Source organism: Toxorhynchites rutilus, chromosome 3, assembly GCF_029784135.1.
Source record: "Toxorhynchites rutilus septentrionalis strain SRP chromosome 3, ASM2978413v1, whole genome shotgun sequence".
Taxonomy (NCBI): domain Eukaryota; kingdom Metazoa; phylum Arthropoda; class Insecta; order Diptera; family Culicidae; genus Toxorhynchites; species Toxorhynchites rutilus.
This window is the reverse complement of record NC_073746.1, coordinates 216,313,798-216,328,429: the sequence shown is the minus strand read 5'-3', so window position 1 is coordinate 216,328,429 and position 14,632 is coordinate 216,313,798. Positions and strand designations below refer to the sequence as shown.

Here is a 14,632-nt window from a genome sequence, read left to right as displayed (position 1 = left end):
TCAAAAAAGTCACTCGCCGGGCAGAATTTTGAGTCGAATGAGAAGGCCATCGCCCCCACGGAGGCCTACTTTGCAGACTTCGAGAAAACGTATTTTTCAGATGGATTAAAGAAGTTGGAGCATCGCTGGGTCAAGTGTATCGAACTGAAAGGAAACTATGTTGAGAAATTTTTGTTTTTTTTTGTAGGCTAAGTATTTATCGGACTGCCCTCGTAATTCTCAGATCTCGTTTTATTCAAAAATAATATACGATGAGGCAAATTACCGAATTGAATTTTATAATTTCGATGTCCTACGTCAAAAATTGGGTCGGGTTCTGGACACCACTTTCTATATATTTTTTCATACTTACCACAGTGGACTAGTTCTTTTTTGAAATGAGACACTTCCTTTATTAGTATTTCAATTAGTTTTTCTTTATTCCACACACTTTAATTGTAAGTTAGATTTTCCATTTTGATTTAATTTCCTTCTTAAACTTATTCGGTGATGTATGTAAAGTGTACGTTCGGTCGAGATCTAGTTTTCATTGTACTTACACTCAGCGTTACGTTCAACATTTCTTCTATAAAATAGCGTTCTTCGACATTTGCCATTGGCGTTCCTATATGCTATCGATGTTTCTTCTTAAAATACGCGATTTTTTGTTCTGTAAAGTTTAGCTACAACAGTAATATAGCTAATTGTTGAAGTTGTCTAGAATGGTCTAACATAAAAACAGGATCTTTCTCTTGTATAATAAAGTCTTTTTGATGACAGTTTGGAAGTACTTTTGTTTTGTGTTTGATTTCATATCATTAACAATGTTTAGTAAGCGATGTACACTTTTAACTGCTGTTGGAGAGGATAATTGAACCGATCCAACGTGAATTATAAATTCAATAACAGGGATTTAATGGCTAAAAAGTACATTTTACTATATACAGGGTGAGATTAAGCTTTTTCTTTTCGCTTTATGGTACATTTTATGACACTTGAGTTTCGTTCGCCTAAAGGAAAACGCTATTTAACTTTTATAGCGCGAGCATCAATGTAAACTATGTTTGGACAATTCGGACAATGTTTGAGTAGTATATTGCAAATGCCAAACGATTGTAAATTATAAACTAGTGACCGAGTATTTGCTACCATTGTCAGATTTCCGCCTTATCTAACGCTCTTGGTTGGAACAGCTTCCGCTTACTTGAGTAACGATTGCTTTCAACATTAACAGCTTGCTTGACCGCGCTACTAGTGGTTGATTCATCCATGTCATTATCAGGACTCCGACTATTCGATGTACGCCGGTAGAGGTGTTTGGCAGCCGTCGTCACGAGTGCTCCTTTGCGTTGCTTGATGGCTTCGGAGGCGGAATGTGCGGCAGCACTTTCCACGCCAACATTAGCACTCTGCAGGTCGTAAGAGGAGGATTTCCTCCGTATGTTCTTCATGTTCTTAATGAACGACTGACTGACGGTTGAACCGCGAAGGAATTTATCATTCCTGGCGTTGTTATCACCATCCTTGCCATCGTTTGCACTAGAACTGAATCGATGAGTGCCACTGCTGTTATTATTTTCACGATTGTAATATCGCATCGTAGACACTAGCGTTTGTGGCGAGGTTGACGCCACTTTTTCCACAGCATCGATTGTCGCCGTCGATGATGGTATGTCCTTCTCCGGGACATATGATGACAAGGGTTGGGGTTGTGATGGCGGCGCGTTGAAAAATACGTTCGGATTGTGTCTGCTGAAACTGTTGGTTGTGGTTTCTTCAGCTGGATGTGAGCTACTGTGGAAGTTTGTAATATTGTTGGCAATGCTAGCAGCAGATTCGCTGTAATGTTGGTTTGCGCCATGCAGAGTACTCGCCGCGGTGGCTGGCTGAAGTTTTGACTGCTTGCCAAAAGAGCTTTTACGGTAATCATCGTCCAGATTCAGCGAATCGAAATTGCTTGATTCATTATCATTAGTCAGATTATAATGGATTTCGGGACTAGTGTTTGCCTGTAAACCCGATCTTGATTTCGGCTGGTTATTATGGTTACTTGAGTGGAGAAAATAATGCTCTAAATTATTGTTATTAATATGAAGATTATTACTTCTACAACTATTATTGTTTACGTTGCTGCTGCCGCCGCCGCAGCTTTGGATAATATTGGTGGAGGGGTTGTTTGGAATGGGAAAAGATTCCTGTGCAATTGTCATGAAGTCGGTAGAGTTTGGAGGTACTTTGGGAGTGGGTAATATGATTTTATGGCGAATGTCATTAACTCTTTTTACGTTCGTTCTATGGGAGCGATACCGTGGCCCCACGAAAGCATCGTACGGTTTTTCGCAGCTGTTTCTTTCCAGTATCTGCCGTTGGTGGGCCATCGTTTCGAATGCATGTATCACGCTCCCGACGCGCGTTGTCACATCCGGTATACCCAGCGAACCACTGAACAGGTCACGCTGATGTCGCAATGCACCCACTACCAGATCGGCATTACTGCTATTATTTACACCGTAACCTAGATGCAGATGATTGTTTTGTGTTGTGATGGTGTTAGACGCTCTTGTTGACTGCACATATTTTTTTTTCGTTTCAGTTCACAGGAAAAATCAAGGGAGAAAGAACAAATGATTGAACAAAAAAATACATTAAAATGAAACTAATTAACTAACGAAACATTAAACTTGGTAACAAGTGAGTTTGCTGATAAAATGTTTTAAATTTGTTACACACTGTATTTTGTGTGTACCTAATGTTACCCTGGATCATAATCTAAGAATAAACCGTACACTGTTAATCATAAGTAATTATTATTCATTCCTAATCTGTGGTATCTTGCTCCTTGGGTAATGTCAACAATGATTGTTATTAAGAACTCGTGAAATAGCTCAGAGTGAATTGTTAGTGTGCTCAGAAAAAAAAAACTGGTGATTAGGATGCAATCAGAGTGTATTCCTTCAATGGAAGCGACAATTGAATAGAAACGCATGGCATGCTTCTGTCACGTTGCCATGTTGGCTCCTATCTTTTATACAGTGATGGAAAAAGAAACCAATTCAGTAGAAGTTCATTTTTATTATTTTCCTGCTGCGGATATGCTGTTCAATAAGAAAACGAAGACATAAACGAGATCCTTCATGTCAGTTACCTCCAATTATTTTTCGGATACACAATTATTTTTTCCCTATAATTAAGGAATTTCTCTTCAAATAGTTGTACAGGGGAACTTCGATATAACGTACATTTCACTTTCAAAATTGTACGTTATATCGAGGCATAATAATGAACTCAGGAACATAGCTTATATTACTTTCATGTGTTGCTGTTTGTGTAAAGTGGATAAATAATGGTGAAAAGGTTCAACTAGAAGATGAAGCCAACCTTTCTCATGTTATTTCCCTTCATACTGTTGATTGAAGCTTGATTCATTTAGAAGCTGGAAATCCAGTTGTATCTTGGGATTCGGTAAATGTAAAAAACATGTTTTGGACTGTCCATTGGTCTACCTCAGCGGCCATTTTTCCACGATCTCTTCATGTCTGCAGCATCCCGAGTCATTTAGGCATCAATTTGGAAATTCCGCTTCACAATTCTGAGTTGGAGGCAATTGGGAGGATTGAGGTCTGTTTCAATGTAATCGATCCCATTGTCACGGTACCACTGAAGCACCCCTCGACTGAAGTGGCAGCTTACCAAATCTGGCAAAAACATCATCGGGCGTTTCTACAGGCACTCTTCCTATACATTTTCGAGTCCATTGTCTTGTTTGTGACGAAAACTGTTGTTTTCTGTCCACAGCTGCAAATCCCTTGCCAAACTTCGCCTGCGAATGACGGATCTTTATAGAAGCATGCCCGAAAAAGAACCTGAAACTATTGAGAACCAGAGCAGAGGTCCCAAAGTCCCTAAGGAGGATGGTTGTAATAGCTGTTATCAATGGTTATCATATGGTTAATCACACCACTAACCACAGTGAATCCGGATTTTTACCTCACCCCAACACCACTCCTCTCTCCCCACCCCTTCCTTGATAAACACTAGGGAACCTATAGAGAGGTGACCCTTCTGGCCTTCGGGCGGCGAATATCATACTAAAATTCCTTTCCTTCCCCTGATGACTGTAAGGACGTAGCCGGTGTCGTTATTGACTATTTAAAGTTTGAATCACCGAAACTTGTATAATGAGAATGGTTTGCTACACCCAAGCGTCATTCGGTGTGTTCTTTGTGCATTTTCGCTGGTTCAGGTGAATCACGGAGAGAAACTACGAAGTGTACAGTTTACCCAAGCTCAAGCTCAAGCTCACAGCTGCAAAAATCAAGAACTTCCTGGCAAATTTATCAGCGAAACGAACTTTTGTTCCGTTTGTTTTGCACCGTCGGATTTTTATTGTAGGTGTGCATCCATCCTGCACAACTTTTCCATAACAAAATGGATCATCGTGCAAAACAGTTTTTCCAAACAATTTGCTGTAAAAAATTGAGATACGCCTACTACGACCGCTGCTATAAAATGTACTGAGATTTCGGAGTTTCACTGAATCAAACATTAAGGGTAAATAGATGAAATGACCGCTTACACCCTAATTCTTTAGCACAAGTGTTGAAGTCATATTGCAGAGCATGTACTGCAAATTTTACATTGAAGTCCTGGTTATGGGTTATGGTTCCAGACACAGGTATATTGTTTTGATGGGATTTTCAATGCTCTAATTAAAATTTGGGAACCTATACCCGCCAAGTGTCCTTTGTTGAACCTGTGAGATTGACATGAAACTCTCAGTACCTATTCCGAAAATATTTTTAACACATTGAAAATGTGTACGTTATATCGAGTGACATTATATCGCGGGTACGAGAGTACGTTGTATCGAAGTTCCCGTATAGTACCTTTATAATCTGGATATCCCCGTGTGAACAAGTTTTGTTACAACGAATGACTTAAAACTTGGAAAATGATGTTCTTTTTGTTCAACATTTCACTGTTCCAGCTGATGAAGAGCTATGTATGAATACACTCTGTCCAATTTCTATAAGACCAGTTAAATTTTGCCTGTCATCAGTCAAGAGAGATGAAGATGATTTCAATTTATTACTAGATTTGTTTGTAATGGTGACAACAATGTATAGTTTCACACACACATGTGTGTGAAAACGCGCGCCACAAACAAATGTTTTCGTATTTTCGGTTTTTTTTTCTATAGCATCTGTTCCATCATTTTATGTTTTTTGGATCAAAAATTTGTAAAATGACAAAGGGTTACTTACGGAGAAAGATATTGCCTATATCATTATTTTTCTCTGGCTATATCCATTTCCTAATGGATTTTACGAATAATGGCGTAAATTATGGAACAAGGAACAATATTTCTACACTCGGAGCTTGTAGGGAACGTTGGAAACGAGAGAAATTATTGGTCAAATTGGTCGATTTCATAAAAACTACGGATACGAAAAAAACTAATAGAATTCGATGTGAATCGATGCTCTCCAATAGAGATAAGCGAGTATATTACGAACCGCTAAGATTACCTCGAAAACATTGATGCACATTTTGGTAATTCATCGTTTCACATTTATTGGAGACAATCCGTCAAGTGTTGGCCAAAAGCCATAATAGACATCTTTGTTACTAGGTGTTATCATACAACATAGTATATTCATTGGCTATAGAACAATTTATTTTCATTCATAATTGATCGGTCAGAGTGGAACAAGTCGCAAAATTAAAAATTTATAGTTATTGATTGCATTAGGTTCAACATTTTGTAAGTTACATTCCACATTTATCAGATTTGAAAACCACGAGTACAGCAGAAATAATTTATCGAAATTGTTTTGAACGCTCGATGAAAAACCCTTATCACATCAAACTTCAAGCTCGTTTTTCTCGAAATCATAAAAATATCAGTCTGCTTTAACCTTAACCTGCCTTCCCGAAAATTCATCAGATTACTCGCTTCACATATACTGACTATGCCTTTCAGCTTCAGAGATGACAGATGTTTTTTTTTAAATCTGCAGAAACTAGCTGTAAATTTTGAAGATAGTCTGATATCTTGAATTAACGCGTAATCCTCTTTCTTTTGTGATTCTTCCAGATTTCTTCATTCTTCAATACTTCGCCGGAAATAAGTATATATTCTATAACTATAACTATAAATTCAGTCGTTCCATGCCAAACCGATAGAACTATAACAGTGAAGACTAACTCCTCGGTTTCAATTTGACATGTCTATCATTTAAATTGGTTCAGTAGTTCGAAAGTTACAATTTAAAAAAAAGTCATCATTGGAAAAAAGGGAAAAATGATTTTTTGGACCACCCTAAAATGCTTTGGACCTCCCCAGAATGCAGAAAAAATACGGGTCTAATGTTTTGTGATAAAGAACAAATTACCACTTTCCACGAAAATCTGAGAACCACTATATCGGTTTGGAATGGAATGGCTGAGTTTCTGGTCGAACTGTTCATCGCCGTCTCGTAGCACAGGGGTTGAGTAGCAAAGTTGCCCGAAAGCTTAAGTTTGCTAAGGAGCATGCTGAAAAGTCCCTAGAATTCTGAGAAACGGTTCTCTGGACGGATGAATATAAATTTGGGCCGTTTGACCGAAAGGGGTGGGTTCATGAATGGCGCTGATCGAATGAGAAGGTTCAGGAGCGCCACATACAAAGTACAGTGATAGGGGAGGAAGCATAGTGGTCGAAACGGGCTGGTCTGGGTGGTTTGGCGGTGCTTTTCTAGAGGTGGAGTGTCTTGTGGATAATGGTGGGAGATTCGTGCGGGAATATCCGTAGGTCTCGCTGATTCAGATGGGCCTTAAAAAGAAGTTTGTATTTCAACAGAACAACGACCCGAAGCATACTACCAAGTCTTTCTTCCGCTTGTCGGATTAAACTGCTCGAATGGCCTCCATCAATCCAAGACCTCAACCCCACCGAAAATTTGTGAGCGATTCTCGATGTCGATGTTTCGATATCCTAGAGCGCACCTAGGAAGAGATGGATTCACAGCACCTTAAAAACTGGGTGGATGGCATGCCGAAGTGCCTGCAGCTGGTTCTGAAGGCCAAAGGAAGACTATTGTACCACATTTACCCGAAAGACATTCACCTGAAATCCAATCACCCGAATGTAACGAATACCCGAATGCTACAGGTACCCGAATGGAACATCTACCCGAATGACTGTTTACCCGAATGTAACATTTACTCAAATGCAAAATTTAACCGAATGTAACATTTACCCGAATGTAATATTTACCCGAGTGTATTATGAGCAGTCGGCATAAAATTCATAGAAGAAGATATTGAAATATGTTAAAAAACAAAAATAAAATACAGATAATGCATTGAACGGAGATAAAAGTATTATAAAACCAAAGTATTATAACGCCGCTTCCGACGGCGAGTCAGCGGCCGACTCGGATTGCGTCAGCTCGGCGGCTTGGGGCCGCCTCGGTTCCTTATCCTCGTTAGATGGGGACTTCGCCTCGACCTCAGAATAAATTTCAATGCGTAACAATAATTTCATAACCAAAATGGCGCTGCGGTGACGTAAGTACCACCTCACCAATTCATTCCACATTTCTAAGATATACATGTCTTATATTTTTCATGTTAAAATCACTTGCTCAATTTTCGAAAGAATGTTTCAAAACCCGTGTTCGTTTCTGAATGATCCCTTAGCCTTAGAGAGAAATACTGCAAGAAAAGAAGACGGCATTTTAATTGTACTTACACTAATTTTTAAAAATAAATCAGTAAAGCCTCTCGCATCATTTTCAAAATTCCTCATTACAATTTTTCATTTTACTGCGTATTTTTGTTGATTTTGTTGCATGTTGTATTGATAAAATATTATTCAATATGAGGAGACTCGACAAAAATCATAACCTGATTTGTCATTTGTCTTTTTTACATGTCACATTTGGGGATTTGTCGCATTCGGGTATATGTATTTGTTTTACATTGAACCAGATGAATGAGAGAAATTCAAAAATAATGTATGTTGTTACTCACTTTCTGTTTACAGTGTAAGTAACCCTAAGTTAATGCATGTCAATGTAAATCTATTCGTGAGTTTATTAATTGTGTTGATTCGCTTGAAATGCACGTTTTTGAGTTGTAATTGCAATTCTTTCATCATTTCCTGTAAAGTATAAAGACATCGTTCTACGTCAGTCTGGTTTTTCCTTGTAGACGCTTGTAAGATTCGTCAGGTTTGAAACGAGGATATCAATATTTCTTTCACAAATACGACACCTGTATCACACCTTCTACCACGCAACAAGGAAGTCCGAATTGCATTCGTCGAATAGTACTTGTTTTGGGATGAAGAATGCAGAAACATGGTGACGAACCATGTGATTTGAGCAGATCCGAATGTTTTAAGAAGTTTCATACTTAGTATGCAAAGACGACGACAAGAAGTTATGGTCAGGATCTAACATTTTCGAAGACGAAACATGATTCTCCTCTCAGTCGATTCAGTCATGCAAACTTTTAACATTCGTCAATTCATTTTGGTAAATTCAAATCTAACAACTAACTTGTTGTGACACTCAATACAGAACTTCCAGTGAAAACATTTTGTTTATTCATTTCTATGATCAACGAGAATCAAACAATTCATTGGAAAAATTGGATGTTACGGTGACCGGGAATCGAAGGAAACGATGCGCATAAGAACATCATTCTTCAGCAAGACAATGCATCGATCCACGTGTCTCCAAGCAGTGGAAAGTTTGGTTTGCTGAGAAAAATACTCGCTATTGGACTGTCCAGCCTGTAGTCCAGATTGCAATCTTACTGAAACCCTCTTGGGAATCTTAGCCATTCAGGAGTGTTGGACCAAAATCGATATGGCAACACTGCAGAAGCTGTATGATTCGATACCGAACCGTATTTTTGAATAGAAACGAAACGATGGAGGTCATACCAAATATATGGGCTCTTCTTGAATTTTACAATCTTTTTGTTGGAAATTTACAATTTGACTAAACGAATGTTTAATCATCTTTTATATTTTTTCACTAATTTTGCTATCAAAATGGTAACATACTCTCAGTTTCAACAAAAAATTACCTTTAATATAAATGATCTGCACAACATGTATAAAAATCAGTAATAAATGTGTTTTAATTTCTAAATACAAAAAATGGAACTCAGCTAAATGAATGTCTGTCACTGTATACCGAGAAATACGTCCTGCAAAAAAAACAGTAACTACCCATGTTTGTATAGGATACGTAAGCGACAAAATGAACAAAATCGACTTTTTCGCCGTTTTGCATTCGTTTGCTCAACATGCAAACAAACATTTTTTGTTCGAAAACATTTGAGCAATTTAGAAAAACCGTCTCCGAAAAATCACTGTTTGTCCGCATAAGAGACGTAGTTCACACATCTTTCATACATCGTTCGAAAATCATGAATTATAAGAATTATGTGCTATAAGCTAAATCTACATTTGAATCACATTCTTTGTAGAGTCCAAACATGCCTGTCACGATAGTGTGTTATTACTTAGTGTTTCCTAATAGATGAGTATAAGAAACCATCGAAACACAAAGAGAAAGAATTGTGTTTTTTAATGTTATAATTACCTAAATTTCTGCATTTAAATCTTCAGACGTATAACTTCTCGGATTAGACATCGAATTATTCTACATACTCAGCATTTTCTCATACCGGTGGTGTAAGTCACTCCACTATCTTTATGCGATTGATCGTGATAAATCATGTTGCTAAAATTACCAACATTGCAGATTGCATCTACAAACTCAATTAATTGAAAAAAACACGAAGCTGTTGTTTTTATCATATCCCAGAGCCCGACCCGAGTATTCAGGAAAGAGTACTATTCTAAACTCGCAATAATTCAAGAGCATCTTTTCCAGACATTTCACTAAACTTCTTCCAAACCTTTTTGATTTGATCCGATAACAAACTGAAACTACCGACGGAGACGTTTTGACTATTATCGGAAATGTAAATACTAACGCTACAGACAGAGCAACCTGGTGATTACGTCTAGCTATGCGAACAAATGTTCATTGAAACGATTGATTGGCCGCATAAATAGACATAAGCGTTTTCCAAATGGAAAAAAAATATGTTTTAATCTGCAAAGTCTCCTAGGCCCTCTTTTTGCCGATAATATCCTTCAACTGGACAGATAATTTCATTGGAAATTTGCATTACGCTTATAGGCAAAAAAAACAATAAAATTGCGTTTTACCAACACTAATGGTGTTGGCGATTACGTCTCCTATGTAAACATAGGCAGAATAGTCAACCGGGTAATTTTTTTTGGATAATTAACCGAAACGGTAAGCCATCTGATCATTGAAATCTAGCAGATAGTTATTTTGATTGTTTATGTCGATTAAAAAGAGTGAAATTCAAAATGATTTCATACCAAGTGGACAGGAAAAATAGGTATCTTCGTGCAGGATATGAAGATCTTATATAAATTGGAATGTGTGTTCGACAATCTTCATTTTTAAACATGAATTCCAGTTACTTTTTCGTGGACATATCTGGTCAAAATTTGAAAAGCCAAAGTATTATAAACGTCATACAATGCCTCTTCTGTGAGTTCTGTGTAAAAGAAACGAAGGACATCATTTCGCTTTTTTCGAAAACTGAAATCTCCATCCACCCTCAACCCGGTGTAGCTTCGGAAATAAAGTCGCGCTTCGTTAACACTGCTGTGTCCTAAATCAAAACAGAAGAAACTCATCATAAATCTGATTCGCTCTATGTCCGATAAATCTGCTCGATTTCCTCTTCCAACATTTTTCCTCGATCCCACTGGGAAGGTGGAAGAATAAGGGTACATTTTTTTGGGGACAATCCATGCTTAGCTGCAACACATGGAGAGGCGATGCTGACCGTCATATGGAGCCAATCGCTGGCCAAAAGTAGGAATGGTTTCTGTTCGGCGTCATACCTTCCGTTCGTCTCGGTTCTCGAAATTCGGTACCATGAGTTGTCTCTTGTTGGATTCTGACACAGGTGATTTCAACCATGCACCGTAAACGATACTATTAAACTGTATTTTTCTCTGACGATATATGCTATTTCCCCGAAGAAATCTGTTTTCCTACCCGCCGGGCGTTCCGATGAAATTGAATTGACTAGTCTCTCTCTCCTCTCTATAATATTGAAATCAATTTCCGTTGAACAAATTTTCCAAAGCACTGCCCGGTATGTCCCTCAGCGGAGCGAAAGCTCGGTGAAACCGACCTGGAATTAAGCTGAGCTGAAAGGTGGCGCACTGAGATACACAGAAAACACCTTGGCGCTGGTTAAAAAGCGATTTATATTGATACACTTGGGGTAAAGATGATGAAAATGTACTTAGCCCCGTATTCAGGTAGAGATATCTGACGAAAAAAATGAGCTCTTTCCGTCTCGCTTGTGAATATGTTTTCCTTCCATTAATGCTACTTTGCATAAGGTGTGGGATGGTTCCCGACTATGCACAAATAGTAGCTATCTTTTCTTGTTTGGAAAATATTGTACAATGGGGAATGCTTATCCCTAAAGCGGGCGTAATTTAGATCATAGACACATTCGGCTTGGATAACATCTCAGAAATATTATTATGCTCATCTGAAGAAAAATGGTTTATTTTTTTCTTTTTAAGCATAATATGTTTGAAGTTCATACAAATGATAAATGTCTATTATGCTTTGATCACCTTTAAAATGTAGAGTTTTAAACTATCTCATTGAACCGTTGAAACTATGATGTTATCCGAACTTTTGAGACATTCTTTATGTAACTTTTCGTCTTCATATGATCAATTTTGGTTGAGACCATGTTTCATGTAAAAATACACAGTACAGGAAGGGAATGAAGTTTCACAATTACCTTCGCTTTCTTTCCGTGCTTATCTTTAATCTTATCATAAACGACACAGATTCGAGGCTTCTTGAATCGCAACAGAAGATTCACCGTATATGTAAAACAGTTAGGGTAACACGGGGTGATTTGGACCACCCGTTTATCTCAAAAATTACGGCTCAACTTGGATTTTTTATAATGTCATTTTCTTCTATTGTTGAACCGTATGTACCTGAAGTAAAAAAATTTTGGTTAAACTTCACAAGTAGAGGAAAACGGTAGCATAAACACAGCAAGCATTTCGTTCGTCAAAAAATGTGAGTTTTCCGATAGTGGTTTCAAGGATTTTCCCGCTAATTAAACAAACTTTTCGTCTATTGTGCAGTAAAATTCTGTTCGCCTACAGATGAGGAACAATTTGATGTAGCGAAACTGTAAGTTTGATAACAATAAATGAAATTAATTGCATTTCAATTTTTGCGTGTTATGTGGGGTGACATGGACACGTTTCTGTGGGGTGAATTGGTCCTACAGGTTTGAGACTTTTCTTTGGTCTAATTGATTCCAGATGCCGCTGAATTATAAAAAGAGGACGGACAGACAACTTTGGAAGCAGGAGGAGCTTGAAAGAGCAGCGCAGGCCATCGAGAACGGATTTTCATTGACAAAGCATCAAAAGCGTTTGAAAATGCTCGACCAACAGTGAAAAGATTCATGCAGAATTCGAGATGGTGTCAATCCAACTTTTCTGGTCTGGAATCTGGCTAAGACACCTGGTATCGATCCCAAAACATTGTTACTGATTGTGACATTATCTCAAAATACTTTACATAAACATAAGTATGGTTTTTTCGATGAAACACACACTGGACCAAATCACCCCACATCAAATTCTAATGTCCAAATATTATCTCTTTTATTTTATGATATATTTGGTAGATTGAAAGCTTTATATAATGATTAAACATTATTTATTGAGAGAAAACAAGTAGCTCAGTATACAATGTGACATTTTTCATTTAGACCGTATTGGTTTGGAAATATTAGGCGATTTGCTTAGGTGGTCCAAATTCCCCCCTTTTCCCCTACTTTTCGTCACCAATTAGGAATCCGTAAAATCACAGCGCGCAATGAAATTGAATTAAAATCTGTTGAACAGAGTTCATACTGTTATTTTGAGTTTCATTCATTCACCATCTTGACGAAGTTGCGGGTGATTATCTTCAAAGTGAATAATTTCGTCGAATTGACACTTTGGGCGGGGGATGGATGGACATCGTAAACAGTTTTGACCAATTCAACCATTTCACCCCGAAAAACGCTTTGATGTTTCGCACTCTTGCGGTTCAGCGAAGGGTTAGCGTGGCCTTCCACCTCTGGAAGTTTTTTTTTGCTTCTTGTTCACGCTTTAATAGATTTTATCTTTTAATTGGATTTGTACGAAGTTGTGGCAGTCACGATCAGCCGAAAAAATGTGTCTTTGAGTGGTTCGGTTAATTACTTTTTAACTAAGCAACTAAGCTTTGCTTGGGTAGCCCCAAACGGGGAGATTCTTTATTGAACTCATTTGTAAAAATGTATCCCAACAAGAGAGGAACAAGGCATTTCGCATTATTCCTGCATACAAATTGGTATAATCAATTATCACGAAACGATCGCGAAAAATAAGTTGATGCAAAGGATGCTAGAAGATTGAGTGGGGGAACTTCAGAAAAACCGAGATTTGCAAGGTAACGTAATTGTCGAATAAATAATAAATATTTTTTTGTTGAACTAACCATTTCCGGTTTTGAAATTGCCTCAAGCCTGATGGAAGCATACCGGGCTGTTTAGTTTATGTTATCTCCATACAAATTAATCATTTGGGAAGAATTGTTCAACTCGAGAATTATTCCTTAGGTTACATAGCATACAAAAAAAAAAAATGGTTATAGGTGCGTCATATTTTTCTATGAGTTCCATGAAGCGGCTGTTTCGTGAGTTTCCTCCAAACACAATAATTAAGAAAATTTCCCTTGAGCCCGCGCTTTGTGACACTTTAGCTGTAAATTAAAGCAATTATTCTAAACAATGTCTCTCTTTCTTTACACTCATTATCGTTTCAAATGGCTATAAATTGCTGAACGTATGGCCACCAGAAGCGGGAAAACGCGAGAACGGAACTTTTCGACTGCGGCCTTTGAAGCCATAAAAAACAAAAACACAACATCAGTTCCACGCCTTCTTTCATCTGCTAGTTATGGTTTTTATTTAAAGACGGATGTATAATGAAGCTGGTTGCCATGAAATGTTTCCACAACGGAATTTTCTTGGCGAAAATTCATTGTGCGAGAATTCACAGGAGGAGCAGTTGCTTTAAATGATATTTAAATTGTAACATGTGAAGAATTTAATTTATCTGGACATGACCCATGCTAGAATGATGTGACAACGTTTTAACTCGCTTGAACAAATTTTTTCACGTTTTAATGTGTAAATAACAAAATTTTCAAAATGTAAACGATGTCAAAGTAAAATTGAGATGATTTCTTACAGTATTTAATGGAAAAATATTTTATAGTAAAATTCGCTTGTTGCTCATTAAATAATTTTGTGACGTGATGACACATGACTTTTTGCGGTCTGAAACTCTTGAACACTAATATTGTGTTTTCAGCTCCTTTTCAAAACGAATAAATGAACTTTGTACTTCATCAATAGATGACTTTGATAGACTTTGTTGTCATCAATAGATGAATATAAATTGCAGGTACAGGTCGGACTCAATTATCCGGAGTATTGATTTTTTTTCACTCCGGATAAT

The 14,632-nt window shown here is 37.6% G+C and overlaps 1 protein-coding gene across 8 annotated transcripts in view; it reads right to left on the bottom strand.

Moving 5' to 3' along the window:
* Nucleotides 1-390: 390 nt before the first annotated feature.
* Nucleotides 391-14,632, bottom strand: part of LOC129775044 (irregular chiasm C-roughest protein) — a 354,255-nt gene continuing 340,013 nt past the window's right edge. For all 8 annotated transcript variants that reach the window (XM_055779218.1, XM_055779220.1, XM_055779221.1 and 5 more), the window contains one exon: nucleotides 391-2,546. In XM_055779218.1, the coding sequence (XP_055635193.1) occupies nucleotides 1,134-2,546 (1,413 nt within the window). In that variant the 3' untranslated portion in view covers nucleotides 391-1,133. The remainder of the gene's footprint in view (nucleotides 2,547-14,632) is intronic.